The 19,181-nt window shown below is 40.5% G+C and overlaps 1 protein-coding gene across 2 annotated transcripts; it reads left to right on the plus strand.

The window, feature by feature from the left end:
• Positions 1-1,008: 1,008 nt before the first annotated feature.
• Positions 1,009-17,738, plus strand: LOC144049034 (somatomedin-B and thrombospondin type-1 domain-containing protein). Of its 2 annotated transcripts, none has more exons than XM_077561597.1 (5): positions 1,009-1,404; positions 10,617-10,802; positions 11,187-11,277; positions 14,142-14,300; positions 14,947-17,738. In XM_077561597.1, exons 1-5 carry the CDS (start codon positions 1,149-1,151, stop codon positions 15,050-15,052), a joined length of 798 nt encoding a protein of 265 aa, XP_077417723.1. In that variant the 5' UTR covers positions 1,009-1,148; the 3' UTR covers positions 15,053-17,738. The 2 variants fall into 2 exon arrangements, with proteins under 2 accessions (XP_077417723.1, XP_077417724.1); XM_077561598.1 differs by having other exon boundaries at positions 10,620-10,802.
• Positions 17,739-19,181: the final 1,443 nt, after the last annotated feature.

Below are 19,181 nucleotides of genomic sequence, written 5' to 3' on the forward strand. Positions count from 1 at the left end.
TTAAGCAGGGAAAAAAATCTGCCATCTTTTGTCCATCCAAGCGGCTGCTTCAACGAAATTGACGTTACAGTGCCAGTGACGTCAATTTCAGTCGACAGCAGAGGGCAGTATAATGTGAAAATGGCAACCCCCCCCCCCCCCCCCCCCAGATGGCTAAAACGGGTGAATTTAAACTTAGTTCTTATTCCATCAATGCAATATTAATTATTATTATTCAGTCTTCCACTTCTAATGTATGGGGTGATGCTATAATAATGTAATCCACGGAAGGCAGGCAGCCGAGGATTGGACCAGGAAACTCTTTGTTTCAGATTTGGCTTGATCTTTATGTCATTTGTCAAGTTTTTCCTGATGATTTTTTTTTGTCATCTCCTGTGAAGAAAAGGGGGGGATTTGTGTTGAATAAAAACACAAGTCTTGAAATAGAAGCAGTGACAATGTAGCAAAAGCTTCATCTTCTGTAGCGTCAAACACTAGAGCGATTATCTCCCTCTGGCACTCACCCAGTGATGAGAGAGGGCTCGTCTCCGTGCACAATGAAGTTTTATGAGGAGCCTCCATTCATCCCATCATCATCATTATCATCATCACTACCTCCTCTTTGCCATTTTGTTCTCTGATGGTGCAGAAATGTTTGATCCAATAAAATGGGCACAATCTCTCATGGCTCTTTAGTGTCGGCATCATCAAAAACAATGCGAGTCTACTATTGCTTCATGCATAAAGGGATTGACCATTTTAGTCCATATTTCCTTCTAAACATCTTTTGTGTGATTCACAAGTCATGTATTTTTGATCATCTGCACGGACGTCTAATAAATAAAAAAATCATGTTCTAATTATGAACTGACGTTGAAGAGAGAGAGAGGTACAGTAAAAGTTTGGCAACGGGCAACAATAATAGCTCCAAGGGGCGTGTCCCGGGGGCTCATAGAGGAGAGCTGGTGCGCGCTCTTGTTCCACTTTTACGCATCACTAGCTTCTCATTGTCACCCATCCCGGAGCAGCGCCATGCGGTGTGGCGCTTTCGTGTAACAAGACCCACGAGGAAACTACTTTTTGCAGCTTTTCCCCTCCACACACACACAAACGCAGATTTGGAGAAGAAGATTGTGTCATCTTGTGCGGCCGTGTGGAGCACCTTGGTCATGGGCGCGCACGAACGGAGCTCCGCGCGTCTCGGATCTGTCCTGTCACTGTGCGGATGTTTGGCCTTGCTGTGCTGGGTGACGGTGCCCCGAGTGGAGGCCGGCTGCCGGGAGCGGGACAGCCCCAACTGCTGCACCGGACGGAACAACGACTGCTTCGAGCACACGCGGAGGAAGACGGTGTGTTACTGCGACACGTACTGTCAGAAGACCCGAGACTGCTGCGACGACTACCAGAGTGTGTGCCAAATATCTGGTGAGTCGCCTATGCACTTTTACTTTGAAACTACTGTAGAGATATGCTATCCTTTCAAATCTTAAAATTCTGCATAAAAAAGAGTTAGAATTTAGAATAAAATTATACACAGAAGCGACAAAAAGTTACGACTTGTGCCTAATTTGACCACCCGGAGGCAGTATAATACAAACGAAGAAGAACAGTGCTGAGTCTTTCTTCTTCTACTATTACTGCACGTGACTTGGTAAGATGCTGTAATGTTAAGTTATTTTTCGAAGCAGAAAGAGACCATAAATTGTCTTATGTGTATTGTTATATTATCTTTCTTGCATGTGTTGTGCCAGCGTTTGTGTTCAAATATCTGTTTTTTAAAGGGTTCTAAAATCGCCACTATTTACGCTAAACGCTAGCATGTCAATGGTGTTTTCCATTATATGTTAGCATTAAGCTAGTGGGCGAATCGCTGCTCAAGTATAGTTCGTTTGTGTAGTACACTACATTTGAATTTGTTGATTAGCTACATTTTTTGTTGAACTTTTTTTTGGACTACATTTTATTTCAATCATTACCAAAAGTCTCTCCCTCCCCTTGATTTTTAATTTAAGAGAAGTTTTTATGTTCAAACTGAAATGTTACAGGGCCTTACAATAATAATCACAAGTATGCTATTTGGCAATACAACCAATTTTCTATTAATTTCTCCGACTTTTACTCTCTTCAAGCTGGGTGCATTCTAATTGTTGCTCCCTTGGGATTACCTGGCAGTGAAGTGCACAAACTGGGCCCATTCATAATGTTTGCTTTAAGCCGGATGTGACCCCACGCCAAGTGGCCTTTTTAGGGTCATTAGTGTATTGGTCAACTTGCGTACCCTTTCACCTTCACATGAAAGCTTTAAAATGCACAGACTAGACACGAAACCTGTTCTGAAAGTAATCCCTAACAACAAACCAGTCAATGGCCTTTATCGGGGATGCACCAATACCACTTGTACTTGAGAATGAATATTGAATATTTTTGGTTTTTATTTTAATCAGATACTGTTCAGAAATTTTTCAAAAACATCAACTTTTCTTGAACACAACATATTTACTCAAATATAACCCATTTCTGAGTAAAAACGTGTCATTATTAACATTTAAACAGCCACCGAAACTGGAGAATGACACTAAAATGCAAAAACTCGTACTATTAAAAAAAAAATCTTGTTATATTTCAATGTTTCTGTGTTCAGACTAGATTGGCCGTAATGTTCTTTGTTGTCTGAATTATAATAACACTAGATTTTTCCTGATTCCAAGAAAAGGGCTTGAACTTTCTCCCCAAAAAAGTGACATTACATTACACATTTTTTCCCCCATTATAGTGAATTTGTGTCTTTTTCAGTGTGACATGAAAATTTGTTTGTAGAATTATAGAATATTTGTTAAAAAGCAACCTGTCCAAAGTGCAGCATCACTATAAGTCAGTGTATGAAGGCATGTACTTAGTAGTGGAAGGTCATCAAATGGTCAAAAAGCAAGTTTGGGGTCGTAAGGCCAAAGTCATGCTGCTGCCTGATGCTATATAAGGACAACGGAGTGCGTGGGTGCCATGGAAACACAAGGCCAAAGATGGTTAGGATTACAGTAGGAAAGTAAATAGCAGCCAGCGAGGTCCGCTCTCGTGGAGTTTGTGGAAACATCTCAAAGGGGACATTGGAGGGATTGTGTGCTGGTGGATGTTGTTTCTTAAGTGCTCACTGAGAAGCACCTGCAGGGAACAATGGTGGATTCTAAGAGCTCTTAAAACACTGGCGGGCCCTCTAGTTTAAGTAAGCACAAACAGGCACACTCAAACTTGGGTTTGACCCATAGTGAACTAAGTAACAAAAATAGAGCTTGCTACGGAAATTTACTGTAAAACAGACAACAAAGAGAATAACCTTCTCATATGTTTGCTAGCTTAATGCTAACACAAGGGCTGGGCTATTTAAACTGATGATTAAACTGAGAGATGTGCTTAAGTAAACGCTATTCCGCTGTTCTGACAAAAAGTCTATTTTCAAGGATGAGAATGTAGAAGTTCATATAAACGAAATATAGACATAACAACAGACAAATCTATAATCTGTATGGTAGCTTTGACACGGCCATGACCCTGAACGCATAAAATGTCCTCGGTGTTCGCTCTGTGCAGGACTCATTAAGATTCCTAAAGGATGCGAGTTTGATAAGACGGTTCGGTATCTTGAGGAGGGAAAAAAAAAAACACCTTGACTTCCTGTGTATGTAACTTCCTGCGTCCTTGGCTCCGTTCCACACCAGACTCCACCTGCACTTATCAGATTCCGATGCTGCAGGTCTGCTCTGCGTCAACATCTGTCTCACGCTGTGTGATGAACCCGCGGCAGCTGCAGCCCGGCATTGGTTTTGTGGTTGGCTGGCATCACGGCCACCTTGTTTGACGCTATTGCGCGCAAACGACTCGCTTGTGTGTGGATGTGGACCGAGGGTTCGGCAAACGTGTTCAAGAAAATGGCGAGTCAGCCGCATTTGAGCATTTGTAAAGTTATTCAAATTTTTAAAAAAAAAAAAGCTCTTTATGACACTCTCCTAACTTGTGTTCCAATTATTATATTGTTAATCATTCATGTGAAAGTGACAAGCTAGCCACGTGGTGTCCATAGCTAGCGAGCGGTTAGCACTAGTAGCTAGCGTTAGCCTTTGTCCAAATGACTGTGGATTTGACAAAGTTGGTCACCAACAAGGTAGCCCCCAAGGACCACATGAGTAGCCCGTGAGTCTTTTCTACATGTAAGCTCACCAGTGATGAGACATTGTGATTTTCTAGGAGTGTTTTAAGACAAATGATGATTTTGAATGTTAAGAAGAAAAAAGTAAATGATTTCATTATGTATGTTAATTTTTACAAACCATGATGTAAAGGTTCAAACAGTTCTGATCAATCCAGTGCACTGTGATGGTCCACAGTTGGTAAGCCTCAGTCCAGTGATGCAAGACAAAATGGTGGTGCCTGGTAGTTGTTGTCTTCAGCAGTTTGCACATCATTCTTTTGGCACGTCTGCTTCTCTTCCCGCCTCTGGGGAACTGTATGTTGTCACGTCCTGACCCGGACACTCACTCCTCGCTCTTCCTGCCTTCCATCCCACATGTTCCTGCCTTTGACCCGCGCGCAGAGTCGATGTTTTTACCTAGAAGGCTTGAAACGGGCCAGCTGGACCAACAGCTGTACTCCAACTGTGATACACGCGTGTTTCTGCTTGCAAAATGTTCTCTCTCTTTTTTCTTTTTTTTTTTCATTCCTTCAAACACCTTGCTTATTAGCAGTACCTTCTTGTTTGTTGACATCTATTTTGCATCGTGCTGGGCCGTTTGCACTATTGCGGCACGTTTGGCCGCGTTGTTTTACAGAATATCAAATATCGGCGTTATTGTACTTTTGCATTTTGTCTGCGATGCTAAAACCGCTTCACTAGGGAGATATGGAGTCACATGAGAGAGGACTAAATTGGACAGCAGATTTGAACGATTCTTTCTGCTGTGCCAAAGTATCGGCATTAGCCTTAGCTTAGCCTAGTAGGGAGGGGGGCAAGTAATGCCTAGTGGGCCGATGAGCTAATAAAGCCTGACATAGATATATAAAATTAATCTATATGTGCTCATACAAACTAGAAATTGTTTGATGGGTGATTCTGTTGCTAAAATCCAGAAGAAACAGTTGAATTGTGAAATTGTTACGTTGCGTAATACATCTCAGCGTATCATTACAATCTCCTCGAGGGGCCGTGAGCAGAATATCAATGACACCAGTACAGTATGATTGGACATTTAATTGAAAAGCGCCTTGGAGGCAGTGTCATGACATCACAGACGCACTATTGCCACATGTTTTTCTATCCATGAGCTCACCTTTAATTTGACTTGTAGAAAAAGTCCAATATTTTGGAACTAGTAAATGAAGGAAACGATGATGGTGTGCATTATAATGTTATACATACATACCGGTATCGCAAATATAAACTGAAAAAAGTATGGCTGATATGCTATGCTACGAATTAGCCTCACATGCCCTTGGTGAAAGTTCTTGAATAAACCTCACACACGCTTTAATTTGGACTATGTTCGAAGTCTGTTCTCGGTTCTTGAACGCATCTCACAGGCGGTACAATTTGGACCAGGTTCAATTCCTGTTGACCGTTCTTGAATGCACCCAGAGGTGGCAAATCCAGGTCCAGAAAGTAAAAACCCTGCCACAGTTTGGCTAGAGGGCTCCCTAGATAGCTCCTCGGGTGCTCGTTTACCTAATAAGGAGCTAACTAGCTAGCTAGCACAAGTTGCTAAAGCTAAACTGGCAGGTTTTTTACTTTCTGTATTTGTCACCTCTGAATGCACCTCACATTTACTACATTTTAGACGTAAATCTAACTGTCGTTAGATCTTGAACGCACCGACACGCACCTCAGACCTACTTCAACTTTGACTACGTTGTAATACTTGTTGACGGTTCTTGAATGCATCTCACATGCACCACAGTTTAGACCTACTTCCAACTCTTGATGATGGTTCTTGAACGCTCCTCACATCTTTGGGACCACATTTTGGACCAATTTGAACCCCCTGTTGATGGTTAGTCCTGTTAGCAGCCTTGTAGCCCGGCCCCCCAGTGTCTTTGGCTTGGGAGGGTGTCTGAGGAAGTTTTTTTTTTTTTTAAGGGGTTCTGTAGTCCCCCCGAGAACGACTAGACATCTGGGTCCCATCAGCCAGGAGAAGAAGGGGGTGGGAGCGTGTTCAAAAAGAGACAGATGGAGAGAAAGAAGAAGGTGATTAAGGGAGAAGGAGAGAGAAAGCAAATTGTCCGAGCAGCTCCGAGAAGTCCTTTGTCACGGCACCCTAAAATGGAAGCAGAATGGAGGCCAGGATGAAAAAGAAAGCCGAGCGAGCTGAAAAGGTAGATAGCCCTCAATTATCGCAGAGTGTGACTGGAGATGTTGCGACAAGCCAGAGGACAAAAGTACTGATTCGGGGTACACATTCAGCGGTATGCTCCATTTCACGACGTTTGTGTGAAGTCCTGCCAGGGAGAATGACTGGAACTGCCTCCAAGCAAGACCGTTTTACCCGCTTTTATTATTTCTCTCTGTTTGGACTAAAAACACCGTTGCCTTGTAAAGTTTGTTTGTTAAAGTTAGCGTATCTAAGCCGGGCGTTTTGGTTCATCTCAAATAACATTCAGTAGAGTGCCAAGGTTAAACTAGTAAAGTAATAAAAATAATAATAAATACTAACCGTGTCGTGTTTTTGTTTGTTTGACCACAATGTGGCAATTTTCTGCAATTACCAGTGTGTTCTGTCAAGAATGAGGCAGCAGATGGCCAGTAATTACCAGTAATGGCCTTTATTATGAAGACGCAAACTGACCTAATAGTGTCATTATAACACATTAGTCAACATAAACAATCAAAATTGAGTAAAAAGAGGATCTACAGACATAGCAGCTCCTTAATATATTGCTCGTGTCAGCTGGAATCTTGGCATAGCTCAGGTGGTGGAGTGGCAATCCAAGCTAAAGTTTCGTTCCTCAACCCTTGTGTAACTTTCTTTGTGTTTTAAAATAAACCAGTAAATACGACGGTGTATAAGGGTCACGTATAAATATATATATATATATATATTTTTAGAGTGGGGGCAATAATGTGTTGAATCTGTCGCTCTCCATCATTCACTTGCTTTTACCTAAAGTGTGCTAGCTTCTGATTGGTTAGTGCTAGTCAGCTGATAGGGAATCAGGAAGTGTTGTCGCTCAAGCTGCGGTGAATGACGAGTAAAAGTTTCCATTTTGCCTTTTTATTTTATAAGTGTCCCATTAACCACCAACGAATCCGCACATGAGACTATAGCTACTATTTCTCGTAAGTTTCTGAGTTTCTTTTCTCACAAATTTGCCCCTTTTATAGTCACAAATTTGCGATTTTTTTTCTTGGAATTTTACCCTCCTCTGGAAAAAAGATTATCCGTTGCCCTAATACGCCGTCATAAGTAAAATTTAGTCAAAATCTATCCTTGCAAAATTTACTTTGAATTTCTGAGTGAAAAATCTTAAATATTTTTTTTTCATGGGATAGGCAAATTCTCTTGTACACACTGAAACTGCCTTGAGTAAAATTTACTCTCTTCCAAGTGTACATTTTTACTCTATTTATACTGTACTATATTATATACTCTTTATAATTTACTCTGTATCAAAGTACTAATTGTACTTTTATTATCGCTGAATGCTCAATAGTTAATTAAGTACTCGTGCTGGTAATGAACGCATTCGTTTTAGAGTGTAATACCCAAATGTTTCAAATGAGGGCTAATCATTTCGGGCGGTGGGAGGGGGGGGGGGTCTCGACAAATGACAAAAACCACTTGTTTTCTCCCCGTGGGGTAAGAGGTCAGAGGTGGCGGCTACGAGCTGAGCGGTGGGTCAGACTGTCAGCAGGGTTTATCACGTGGGTGGCGACTCTTGTCTCTTGTCGCACTGCCGGTACCAGAAACAGAGAGCAGGACCACCGCGGCTAGGCAATTACCTCCTGACCTCTGGTGGGCTCGGCTCACAGGACGCCATGCTGCTGCGGGGAGGGTCGGGGGGTGGGTCACCACCTACCTACCTCCCCCTTGGGTGCGGGAACTCACCGACCCTATCCATTTCATTGTGCGCCCTTTTCACCAACGACCCTAATTGGCCGCGTGCCCCACAAAACCCAAAGTGTGCGTGTGTGTGAGGGGTGGATAGGAAGAAGAATGAACAGGAAGTTGGCTCCAGATGAATCAAAAATAAAAGTACAAGTGCGTTTTCCAGTGATGACTGCAAATGGAATGAGCCCAAGCGGTCTGACAAATGAGTATGTGTGTGTATGTGTGCGGTGATCTGGGAAAGGCGGGTGTCAGGTGGGCAGCACTAATGTGCAGGAATGCAGAGATTCCACAGTGGCTTTGTGGACTGGCTGTGTCACTGAGACAGACGGCCCCCGACACCACCATGGGAATGAACAGAACGCAGCGGCACCTTGAAAGCGCTCTCACTGCACACACGCATACACACAATGAAGATGGAGTGGCCATGCAGAGAGTCACTCTTTAGTTCATGGTTCGTCATCCTCTCTGTCCCCCGGATGCACCTGCTCCCCTCATTGTCTATTTGCCGCTCATTGGACTTTTGTCAGTCATTTTCACTGTAGTTATTCCCTTTTAAACAAAGTAACCTTTAATCTGTAATTTCATCGTCCTCAAACTTTCGTAGTTAAAATAAAGTTAAAGAAATATCAGACTGTTTGTCTGTCCCCACGTCGTCTGTTATTTTAATTTTTAACACTCTAAATAATTGCGTCACAAGTTGCAAGGTAACGTTTGCATTTTGCGCCTTACGCTGCCCCAGCTAGCTAGCTAGCTAGCAACAAGCTTCGGCTCGCTACTACTGCTTCTAAACTCGTTCCGGAGTAGCTACGGATCGCTGATCTGAATATATGACTGGATAGCCTATACACGTCCGTGCTAGCCGTTGAAGTCACAGGGCGGCCATCTTGCTCCTCCCATCTCGCGAGCAGACTACTGTATAATCTATACGGTATACGTACAGATTAGACATATATAGATCGTAGACAGTTAGTATAGGGTCGGAGGCGGGGTGGGGGGTTTTGGGGCAGGGTGGTCATTATTTTTTAACAAGTAAAAAAAAATTATTTAACAAGTGGACAGAATGTGCTGCTTTGCAGACCAGCTTTTTCTTTTATCGCTCAGTTCCTTAGACCTCAATATTAGATTTGGAAAGGCATCTTTTTTTGAATTACAGTTATAATTCTTTAATTTAAAAAAATATACAAATTTCCTCCAGCAAACATCATTATGCATATAATTTATACATGTATTTAAGTCAAGTTGTAAAATGTCTGAAGTCCTCTTCTTTATGTTTAACAAATTTAAAGCATCATAAATCATGCTGTTTCTACTAAGTAATGTCTCAAATGTTCTCCAATTTCGATACTGTAAGTGTATAGGATCGTATGCCGAAAAAAAAGTTTTTGGGGAGGAGCAATATGGCGGCCTCGCGACTTCAAAAGTCTTGGCCTACCAGTTATCTCAGTTTTATATATATACAGATCAGTGCTACGGATTCAGTATTTATTTCTTCCGTAGCGGTGTATAAGCTACATTTTTTACAAGTATCGTTCTGACAAAGGAAGAAGCTATGCTATTGCTAATTGCTAAGATAACCTAGGGTTGATATGGCTAGCACGTTTAACGTTAGAATTTTTAATTTTTTAAATTTTTTGTCTAGCTAGAACTGCGCTAAAGTGGAGAGCATCCAACTTTGAACAGCAAAATAGCAGACAAATTAATAAATGTTTGGCCTCTGGAGAGAAAATTTACCTGCTTAACAGAACCAGAAATTAAAACGGTACGCTACGACGTACATAGGTTAAAAGAATAAAATATTTATAATCTCAGTAATGTTATTTGTTTGTTTTCATAATAAAGTCCCTAGTTCTGATTTGGACTTTAAAGGTCTACACAACAATTGTTATTATTTTTTAATCATTTAAGTTAGCTTCTAGATGAGAAAATACAGTTTGCTCAGCTCCGATACACAATTGGTGAATTTAAGAAAAAAAAGTTGATAAATTTAATTTAAAAAAACTATTGTTCATTTGTTATGGTGTCATATTTTTTATTGTTTAACAAAACCAGTAAATTCAACAAACAATCCAGCATGTTTGAAGATAGCTTTCAAAACACCAGAAGCACAAAAGTCAATGAATGTGTGACTCTCCTCACCTTCTTTGTTTGTGTTTATGAAGTGTGTACTTCCTGCCCAAAGCCTGTTAGAGGTCGGCTGCTGTTAAATGTTACAGATTTCCCGCTGGAGCTGCTTAGCTTTGATCAATACCACTTCCTCTTTAGATTGATGTAATTGGTTAATTCAGCCTGATTGCTGCTGCTTCTGTGTTTGTGTGTCACTTTACACACTGGACACTTCATTAGGTACACTTTCACATGCTGTCAGCCTTAAAATAAAAAAAAACAGGACGATGTATTACTCTTTGGAATAATGCTAAACTACAGAAGTGGTCAAATATCCACTTGTGTCCAGTCCAGCTCACATGCAACCCTAATGATTACAAAGAATAAGAAAACCTTCATGTTTATTTAGTTTTTACTGATCTCTGTTTACATGTGCTTCCCTAGCAGCCATCGACTGTGTGGTTGGCTCATGGGGCCCCTGGTCGTCATGCACGTCTCCATGTGGGGTTGGCAGCACCGAAAGGAGTCGGCAAGTGTCTGTCCCGCCTAGAAACGGGGGGACGCCCTGCCCGGACCTCAAACAGCGCCGCGGGTGTTTCGGAAACAACGAAATATGCAGTTCGGCGAAAGGTGAGAGTGCCACTCTGTTAAGTATTAATGCACGCCTCTGGGGCACCTCCAGATCCGTTACACATTTATTGTATAGGGACCACATGTTCCGTGCGGCTTTGTGTGCAGCTGCACTGTCCTACAAATTGAACAGAAAAACACAACAAACACTAGTATCAGGGGTGACAGAAGTGTAATCTAGTAAAAGTAGTAATACTAATTTAACTTCAAATGTACAAACACTAAAATCTACATAGTGGTAGTGTTATTACTCATCTTTTGACTATCAATCAATCAAGATCGCAAACACGATAAAAAAAAAAAGAAGTTGTTTTAGGCTCAAGCAAACTTGTCGGTTTTTTTATTTACATTTCCATGTCTCTCCACCGCCACGCTGGCCTACAGAGGTAGCGAAGATCCTTCCAGATTCCTTCAAGAGGAACTTTAAGGACCCTTGGAGGAGGCCTCACATGCTGATGAAGGAGGAGAAGGCCAGGTAAGGTCGACAAACACACAAATGCCACCGAACGACTTCTCCGAAAAGACATAATGTAATCAGGAATGTGATTTTTCCGCTAATTCGCAGAATTCCGCTTTTTTTATCCCCCCCAAAAAAAAAAATTCTGATTTTTTTTAATTTATTTTTTATTTATTTATTTATTTTTTTTAGTAGTTCATTGTGTATGCACATGACTCCGACAGATAACATCTTCTGCTATAACAAAGACATTTGTGGTATGCTCTAATATGAGTTACTTTTCATTTGGTCATGATATAATTATTTGTTCATGAAATTTGAACTCTTCAACATTATTTATGTATTAACTTAGTAATCACATTAGTTAGATATGATGATATTCTCAGTGATAGTTTTTAAAAGCAAAGGCAGTCCAATGTTTTTGAATGTGACTGATTTTGAGTTGACTAAAACTGCCATTTTATATGGGATAGTTCAATATACATTGAAAATTTATGCTGTTGTTTTGTCTATTTCTTTGTCATGTGAGTGCATTGAAAGTACTTAAAAACACGGAAAACCCATGAGCTCCGGGCCCTTGTCCCCCCACCAGGGCACTGCCCTGGACCTAGCTGGGTGCCAGCGGCCCCCAGACCCCCGGCTAAATTTTCAGATAATTTCACTTTGGTCAAATCACATCCCTGTGTAATTCATATGTATCTGGGCCAAAGGTATTTTTAAGTAACAGGGTTGCAAGTGTAAAATTAGTTAACTCGTGGTAATTGTATAATGTACTGATTCTCCAAGTCCATGAATAGCGAAAATTTGAGTATAATTGAGGCCCATTGAAATGTATTGGGGGGAACACAAAAACAAGAAACTGAAGAAAAAAAATAGTGGTAGGCGAAAGAATCACTGCCTACATACAGTTCGCAAATAGGCCTATCTTTGAAAACAGTTTATTTTAAAATATTTATTCAGGTACAATTTTTATATGACTTCTGTGTGCGTTTTATTTATATTTCCATATTCAACACGTTCACTGCCGGCTGCTGTTGTCATCTTTTTCCACTAACGGCTTTCGGTGAGTGAACTTGGCTCGACAGATGGAGGAAGTCCACAGCAGCAAGCTGTGTTTTAATGGCGCCCCGAGGCAGACAAAAGAGCAATCAAGGCTCAGATAACAGAGCAGCGTCATTTGAAGGTGATCCAGCAGTGTCATGTCACCTGCAGCATATCCTAATATCAACACAGCGCCGCCTACGCTCCCGAGACAATAATAATGTGTTCTCTGGCAGACGCTTTGTACTCGCACTCTTATTTGTTTTGTCTCTCATTCACTCATCTGTGACAAAAACATCATCCCCATTGAGGGTTTGCTTTGAGAAAACAATTCCATTTCTTTTTTCTTCTTTGCTGAAGTGAGAAATAGCTCACCTCTTAACTGGAGCATGTAAAAGAGAGAGCACATATTTCCTTTTTCCTACCTATAGGTTTAAAAGTGTATCTATTTATGAGTTCATTATAAAACATCATTCTCATTTTAATGTTGCCAACAATTTCCCAAATTGGAGAAGAATGTTGGCTAAATTGACGGAGAGGCTAATTCCAATCTTATTTGTATGCTTTGACTGACTTTCTAACTTATTACCTATGTCAGTTTTCTGATATCAGAGACCATTTAATGCACCAGATGACACTTTTAATCCACTTCCTCCTCCACGAAGGTCTTATTTTTTTGAGTAATGTGCATCCAGGGCGCTGTTAGTCAGTGAAAACACGGGAGTCCAATGTCACTTCTAATCAGCGAGAAGGGCTTTTTGGAAAACGGCCATGACTTTATATCCTGGCCTATGAGAACATCTGCAATCACAGCATCCAAGAAGGACGGCTGTACTTTTGACTTTTTTTTTTTTTTAAAACCCGGATTACAAGGGGCTTTATCAGCACATGTCAGATCACGATGCACATGGACACTGTTCATTTTACAGTCAAAGCAATCTCAAGGTTCTGGTTGCTATGGCAACTTTGGCCTGGGTCCTTCTCCTCGAGTCTTATTGGAGGACAAAGTTGAATTAGTCTGATCTTTGAAGCTTACACTGATGGGAAGAAGCCTTCGAGCCAATATCAAGTCTGTGCGTAAATGATGAGAAATGCTGATTTAACATGAACACAATTGGACGTTTTTTTTTAACCGCTGTCATACATTATATTATATATTACATACATTATTGCAGTTATTTATTTTTAGTACCCTTCTTAAATAAAGTTAAAGAAAAAAAAAACTGTGAATTTCTGCGTCTACAATTAAAATATATTTTTTACCCTCTGATGCACAAGGCGTGTGTTTGCCATCACGGTGATCCTTGAGTTGAAAAATGTTCAACTGCATTGTTGAGTTGGGGTTGGCAGAGTGATTTCAGAGTGCCAACTGCGATGTGCCAACCAACAGGAAAAGCATCCATGCCACTTCCTGGTAGGCTGCTAAGCAACCCCTTCCAAATATGGGCAAGCTTGCACCGGAGCGCCGTCGTCCATGGTTCCTGCCCCGCAGTGAGCGCCAAAGAAAACCAAGTGCAGTGTGAAAAGGCCTTTATGCATACAAATACATTTTGAGAAGCATCAAAGCTCAGGCCAGTTGCCACGGAAATTAAATCCAGACTCGCCGTTAACATACAGTTAAGTAAAAATTGAAGTTGTAGTCCTAAAAAACATTTAATATGAGTGTAAGCCACTGTAAAATTATACACACTGTGCTTTAACATATCCCAGACAGCTTTTCTTGATTGATTAATTTCACACCTTCCAAGACCAGACGATTTGGGTACAAACGATAAAAAGCTACTTATTTATTTTGTCCCCTTTAAAAAAAAAACTTTTTTTTTGTTCTTGTTTTTTTGCAGCTACTGTGTGTACTTGAGGGTGAAACAAGCGAGTGTGGCGTGCAAACTGAAATTGTGGAGTGCCCAGCTGGTGAGAGAGAGGCTGGTGTGCGCTGAGTGCCAGAGTGACGCCATGTCCAAGTCAGACCGATGTGGAGGAGACGGCCTGGAGGCCACCAGGTAAAAGAATAGGCTTACTGGAAGGAACATGCTAACTCAATGCAGAAAGGCTTTAAAATCAACTGGTCCGCACCAGAATTGAAAGCACTTTTTTTCTTTGTAGACAAGGATATTGAAGATCATCCCGTTCCTTCAAAATGTGTATTTTAGTGCCCCCTGGTGGCCAAGGTGCACACCAGAAGGCGCTGTACAATGTGCATCAAAATAAAGTAAAAGATTTGGCAAGGACGGTTTAATTCTTTACATTCTTCTTAAATTTGTCATTAGTGTATGTTTTCATAAAGTATTAATATTATCAGAGGTGGCAAATCCAGGTCCACAGAGTAAAAACCCTGCCACAGTTTGGCTTTAGCCCCAGGTGCTAGCTAGCTAGCTCGCTCCCTGGCTAGCTCCTCGGGAGCTTGTTTACCTGCTAGGGAGCTAGCTAGCTAGCACGAGGGGCTAAAGCCAAACTGTGGCAGGGTTTTTACTTTCTGGACCTGGATTTACTATCTCTGATATTATGGAGTGATATTTTTCTTATTTAAAAGCACAATAAACGGACAACAGATTAACATACAGTACATAATAAAGTAAATATTTCCAACAATATTCAAACTAGCCAAAAGTATTGAGACGCCCCTGTCTTTTCTGTTGCCTTTTCTAGAACCTTCTGGTCAGCAGCTTCCGCCGTAGGCTGCCACGGGTCGTGGGTGCGAGAGTCGTCGTCCAAAGGCTGCCGATGTCCCCCTTACTCTGTCCTCTTTGTGTGAGCAGCCATGCGTCAAACACACGTCCACGTGGAGGGACCGCATTGTCCTCGACGGCTCCTGCAAACCCGTGCGGAGCCCTGCCAGTCAAGCCCTCGGATCCAGAATTCATGGATGGGTTTACTCAAGGAGATCAGCAGCATCCTGCCACTTTTTTATATGTTTTTTTTTTCATCTTCCACCTCATACGCTGTACTGTATTGCTTACTACGCACGCAGCTAACATTGCAAATAACGTTCCAATTTTGCTGCCGCCTTGTTATACTTTTTCTCCTCCAAAGCACAACAACCTCGGTATATATTTTACCTTACTATCTACCTCCATAAATTGCGTTTTGATAATATAAATATGCAAAAAAAAATATTTAGCTTTATACATTTTATACTCTTGATTTCTATGTGTCATGTAAAGTAGCGACACGTTTTTGTATCTAGATGTTTTTACACTCGCTCAGATTAAGCCCCGATTCACTGCTCTCCATGTCAGTACAGTGGAACCTCTAAAAATGTAAAACTCGGAATTTGGCACAAATGTTCAGTGTAAATAAGAATCTAAAGCGGCAAAAAGGAAGTTGAATGGAATTTAGTGCACATCACTTTTCTGGTGAATGTAATGATGAAAAAACAACAGGATTTACAGCTCCCAACAAGATTCACCTCCCAGGTACAAGTAAACTGCGCAGTCTTTACCATGCCTTATGATTGGTCATCAAGGGTGAGTACACATTTTATTGTTTTAATGCTTTAGTCCAACAGCTTTTGACTTCTTTTTACACAAAGAATGTCGAAAAGTGAAATGCGTGGCGAGTAGTCATTATGTTTATTCATTCAAATTTGAAAAATAACTGAAAGTTGAAGTACAGTGTTGCCTTGAGATGCGACTGATTCGACTCGCGCCATTTGTAGAAAACCTCTGCGAAAAATGACGAGTATTACTTCAGCTTGCTAAGGAGCTGAATACTCTACTGCCCCCAGGTGGTCAAGGCGCGCACACCAGAAGGAGCAGCATATTGTCCAATTGAACTAATTGTGGCAAATTTTTAATTTCTTTCAAATCTATTTAATTATGTCATTAATGTTTTAATAGAATATTATAGAGCGCTATTTTTCTTATTAAAATACCTTTAAAAAAAATTGTTGGGATTTTTAGAAGGCTGGAACAGATTGATGGCACTTCCATTCATTTCAATGGAGAATGTGTCTTGAGTTACGAGTATGCTTATAAAACAAAATAAACTCTTACCCCAAAGCACCACAGTATGTGAAAATATAAAAATGACTTTGTAAAAAAATAATAATAATTCAAACATTACCAGACTAACGATAATTTCCCCCATAATGTATGTTTGTGTGTGTAATACTGTGATTTTTTTTCCCTCGAAAAACAACATTCATCATTACTTTTGTTGTTGTTGTAAAATTACACATTTTTTCCCACACAAAATTACAACGTTGTTTCCAACATATTAATTTTACGGTTTACATCAATTACCATTATTTTCCACTTCAAGATTTTACATTGACGATGGTTTGACTCACAACAACAATTTAAATTTAGTTCCATTATTTCCAATGAGGGGGGAAAAAAATCCAAATAAACAGAACTCAAAGTACATTGCATTTAACCACGGAGGTTCCACTGTATTTCTGGTCACATAAATGCAAATAATAATAATCAGAGGTGTCAAATTCAGGTCCAGAAAGTAAAAACTCTGCGACAGTTTGACTTTAGCCCCTGATGCTATCTAGCTAGCTAGCTAGCTAGCTCCCTAGCAGGTAAATGAGCACCATGGCAGCTAGCTAGCTAGCACCTGGGGCTAAAGCCAAACTGTGGCAGGGGTTTTACTTTATGGACCTGAATTTGCCACCTCTGATAATAATAAAATAAAAATAATGGTATGAGCAGCGATTTATCAGGTGCTTAGTTTTTTTCCTCCAATCTCTTCCCATTGATCCATCGTTATGGTCTTAAATGGTGAAAACGATCCAGCAGCTGAATATTGTTGGGAGGGGCATTTAAGAGAAGAGTTTTCACTCCCTTTCCCCTTCAATTAACTTTGTGGGAGTTTTATAAGTATTATATCAGTAATGCTACTTTTATACTATGTTCCTGGCGCCCACAGCAGCAAGCCAGGCAACACATTTGTGGCCTGAGCAAAGTCAAATGAAGCAAATGTATACTTAAGCTGATTAAATGTTTGGTAATATTAATTTTTTGTCAACAACTACACATATCCATCTCTTGCACCAAAAGATGCAGAAGAGCCCGTTATTAACATACACACTGCACACGGCTTACTCACTCTCATACACACATTCGACATGCATGAGCCGTCTGTTAATTAACAACATCGGCTGTCGGAAATATAAGTAAATGAATCCTAACCATCCCCGGCCTCCTTCCTACTCCGCTTTTTTGTTTTTTCTGTGTGTGTTTTCTTTTCCTCGGAAGAAATAGCAGAATAACATAACATTCTTGACTTGATCAACACAGGTCATTCAAGCGCATGTATTCCAAATACCACACACACATACCACGCAGTTCCTTAAGAGTAGAAAGCTGCGATTTGTTGTTCTCTCGCCACATATCTGTGTATTTGTTTATTTATTATAAAACAATGATTTTGTTAGCGCACCATCATTTGTACACTGTCCATTAGTGAAAATAAACAACTATAACTGTCACATATTTCAACGTGAGTCGTAATGTGTTTTGATTGATACTCGCCTTTTATTATTGGGTTGTCTTGCGCACAAGTGATGTTAATGATATCCCTCACTTTAACTGGTGTTTACTTGCAGCAGTTTAGAGAAGAATGCAGACGAGTGGAGGTGAGCGCATGCAAACGTCAATATAATTTCCCTGCGTTCGCTGCATTCTGGCTCGCGGCGTAATACGGGATGACGACGGGTCAAATGACTAACTTGTGGATACCGTCACACTGCAAAAAGGACAGTAGAACATTTAAGAATTTTTTTTAGTAAAATAAGGAAATGATCTGCCAACAGTACAATAAAATTTTACTTAAATTTACCTGTGAGATTTTGAAAAATAAAAAAAATAATACTAGACCCAAAATAATATTATTAGACTAAAAATATGTAGCATTGACTTATTTCAAGCTGCAATAAATAGAACTGACTGCTAACAATGCCAAGACTGCTTGATCAAATAAGATGGTTAAGTAATAAGTATCTTAAAATAAGCACAATGATCTTGTTTAACAATCTTATTTTAAGTAAAAAATAACTTGTCAAAGCAAAATAAGCAAATTTAGGTTAAATTTAAGAACTTATATTATATCTTACTTAAGACTTCAGTTTTTGCAGTGATGCTGTGTGGGAAACATAAGTCACCCGAACTTAGAGAATGTCATTTGCTTGTACAATATTGGAGAATGAAACAAAAAAAAAAAAAAGGTTTTAATAAAAAGTTAAAAAGATATAGATGTCATACAGGTGCAAACGTCACAAATCAGATATACACAAAACAGCTTTTATTATTATGCTGGTTCAGAATAGTTTTCAAACGTTTTCATTTTATTATTTCATTTCTATAGATTTTTTTTTATCATGTGTATCACAGCCAAAAAGAAAACAATTTGTTTGTTTTTGTTAATGAGCGTCCTCGCGTGCATAGTAACTGATTAAAGTCTGCCAAAAACTGGCCATAGAAAACAGTAGCCATTAGCTTGTCTTCACTCATGCGTAATGTTTTGTCTCGTTTAATCCACTTGAACTTCACCTCCTTTATCAATCTTTACCTGACAGCTCCTGACACAACAGCCCTCAGTCAGCACAACGCGTCTCTCGTTTTACAACGGCACTGTCATCCCCCCCGCCCAAGCTAACCGCTAACCCTCCCTCCAAAGGGCAGGAAGGCCCATCTCTGGCCCGGTGCCTGATGGACTCCGACAGCAGTGTGTTCTGGGATTAGGCGCGGTGAAAGGGGGGCATTCCAGTATCAGCGGCCTTTGTCACAGGCGACCCACTGTTTGCTTTTGACAAGACAGCTGTTCAAAGCCCACTCGACCCCGCGTACGGCGTGAAGGGAATGCATTCAGGGGGTGACTTCCGTTTATTGCTTTTGTTGGTGGTGGATGTGCAAGGACAGCTTCTGTACCTGTATTTG

This window comes from Vanacampus margaritifer, chromosome 3 (genome assembly GCF_051991255.1).
Source record: "Vanacampus margaritifer isolate UIUO_Vmar chromosome 3, RoL_Vmar_1.0, whole genome shotgun sequence".
Classification (NCBI taxonomy): Eukaryota; Metazoa; Chordata; class Actinopteri; order Syngnathiformes; family Syngnathidae; genus Vanacampus; species Vanacampus margaritifer.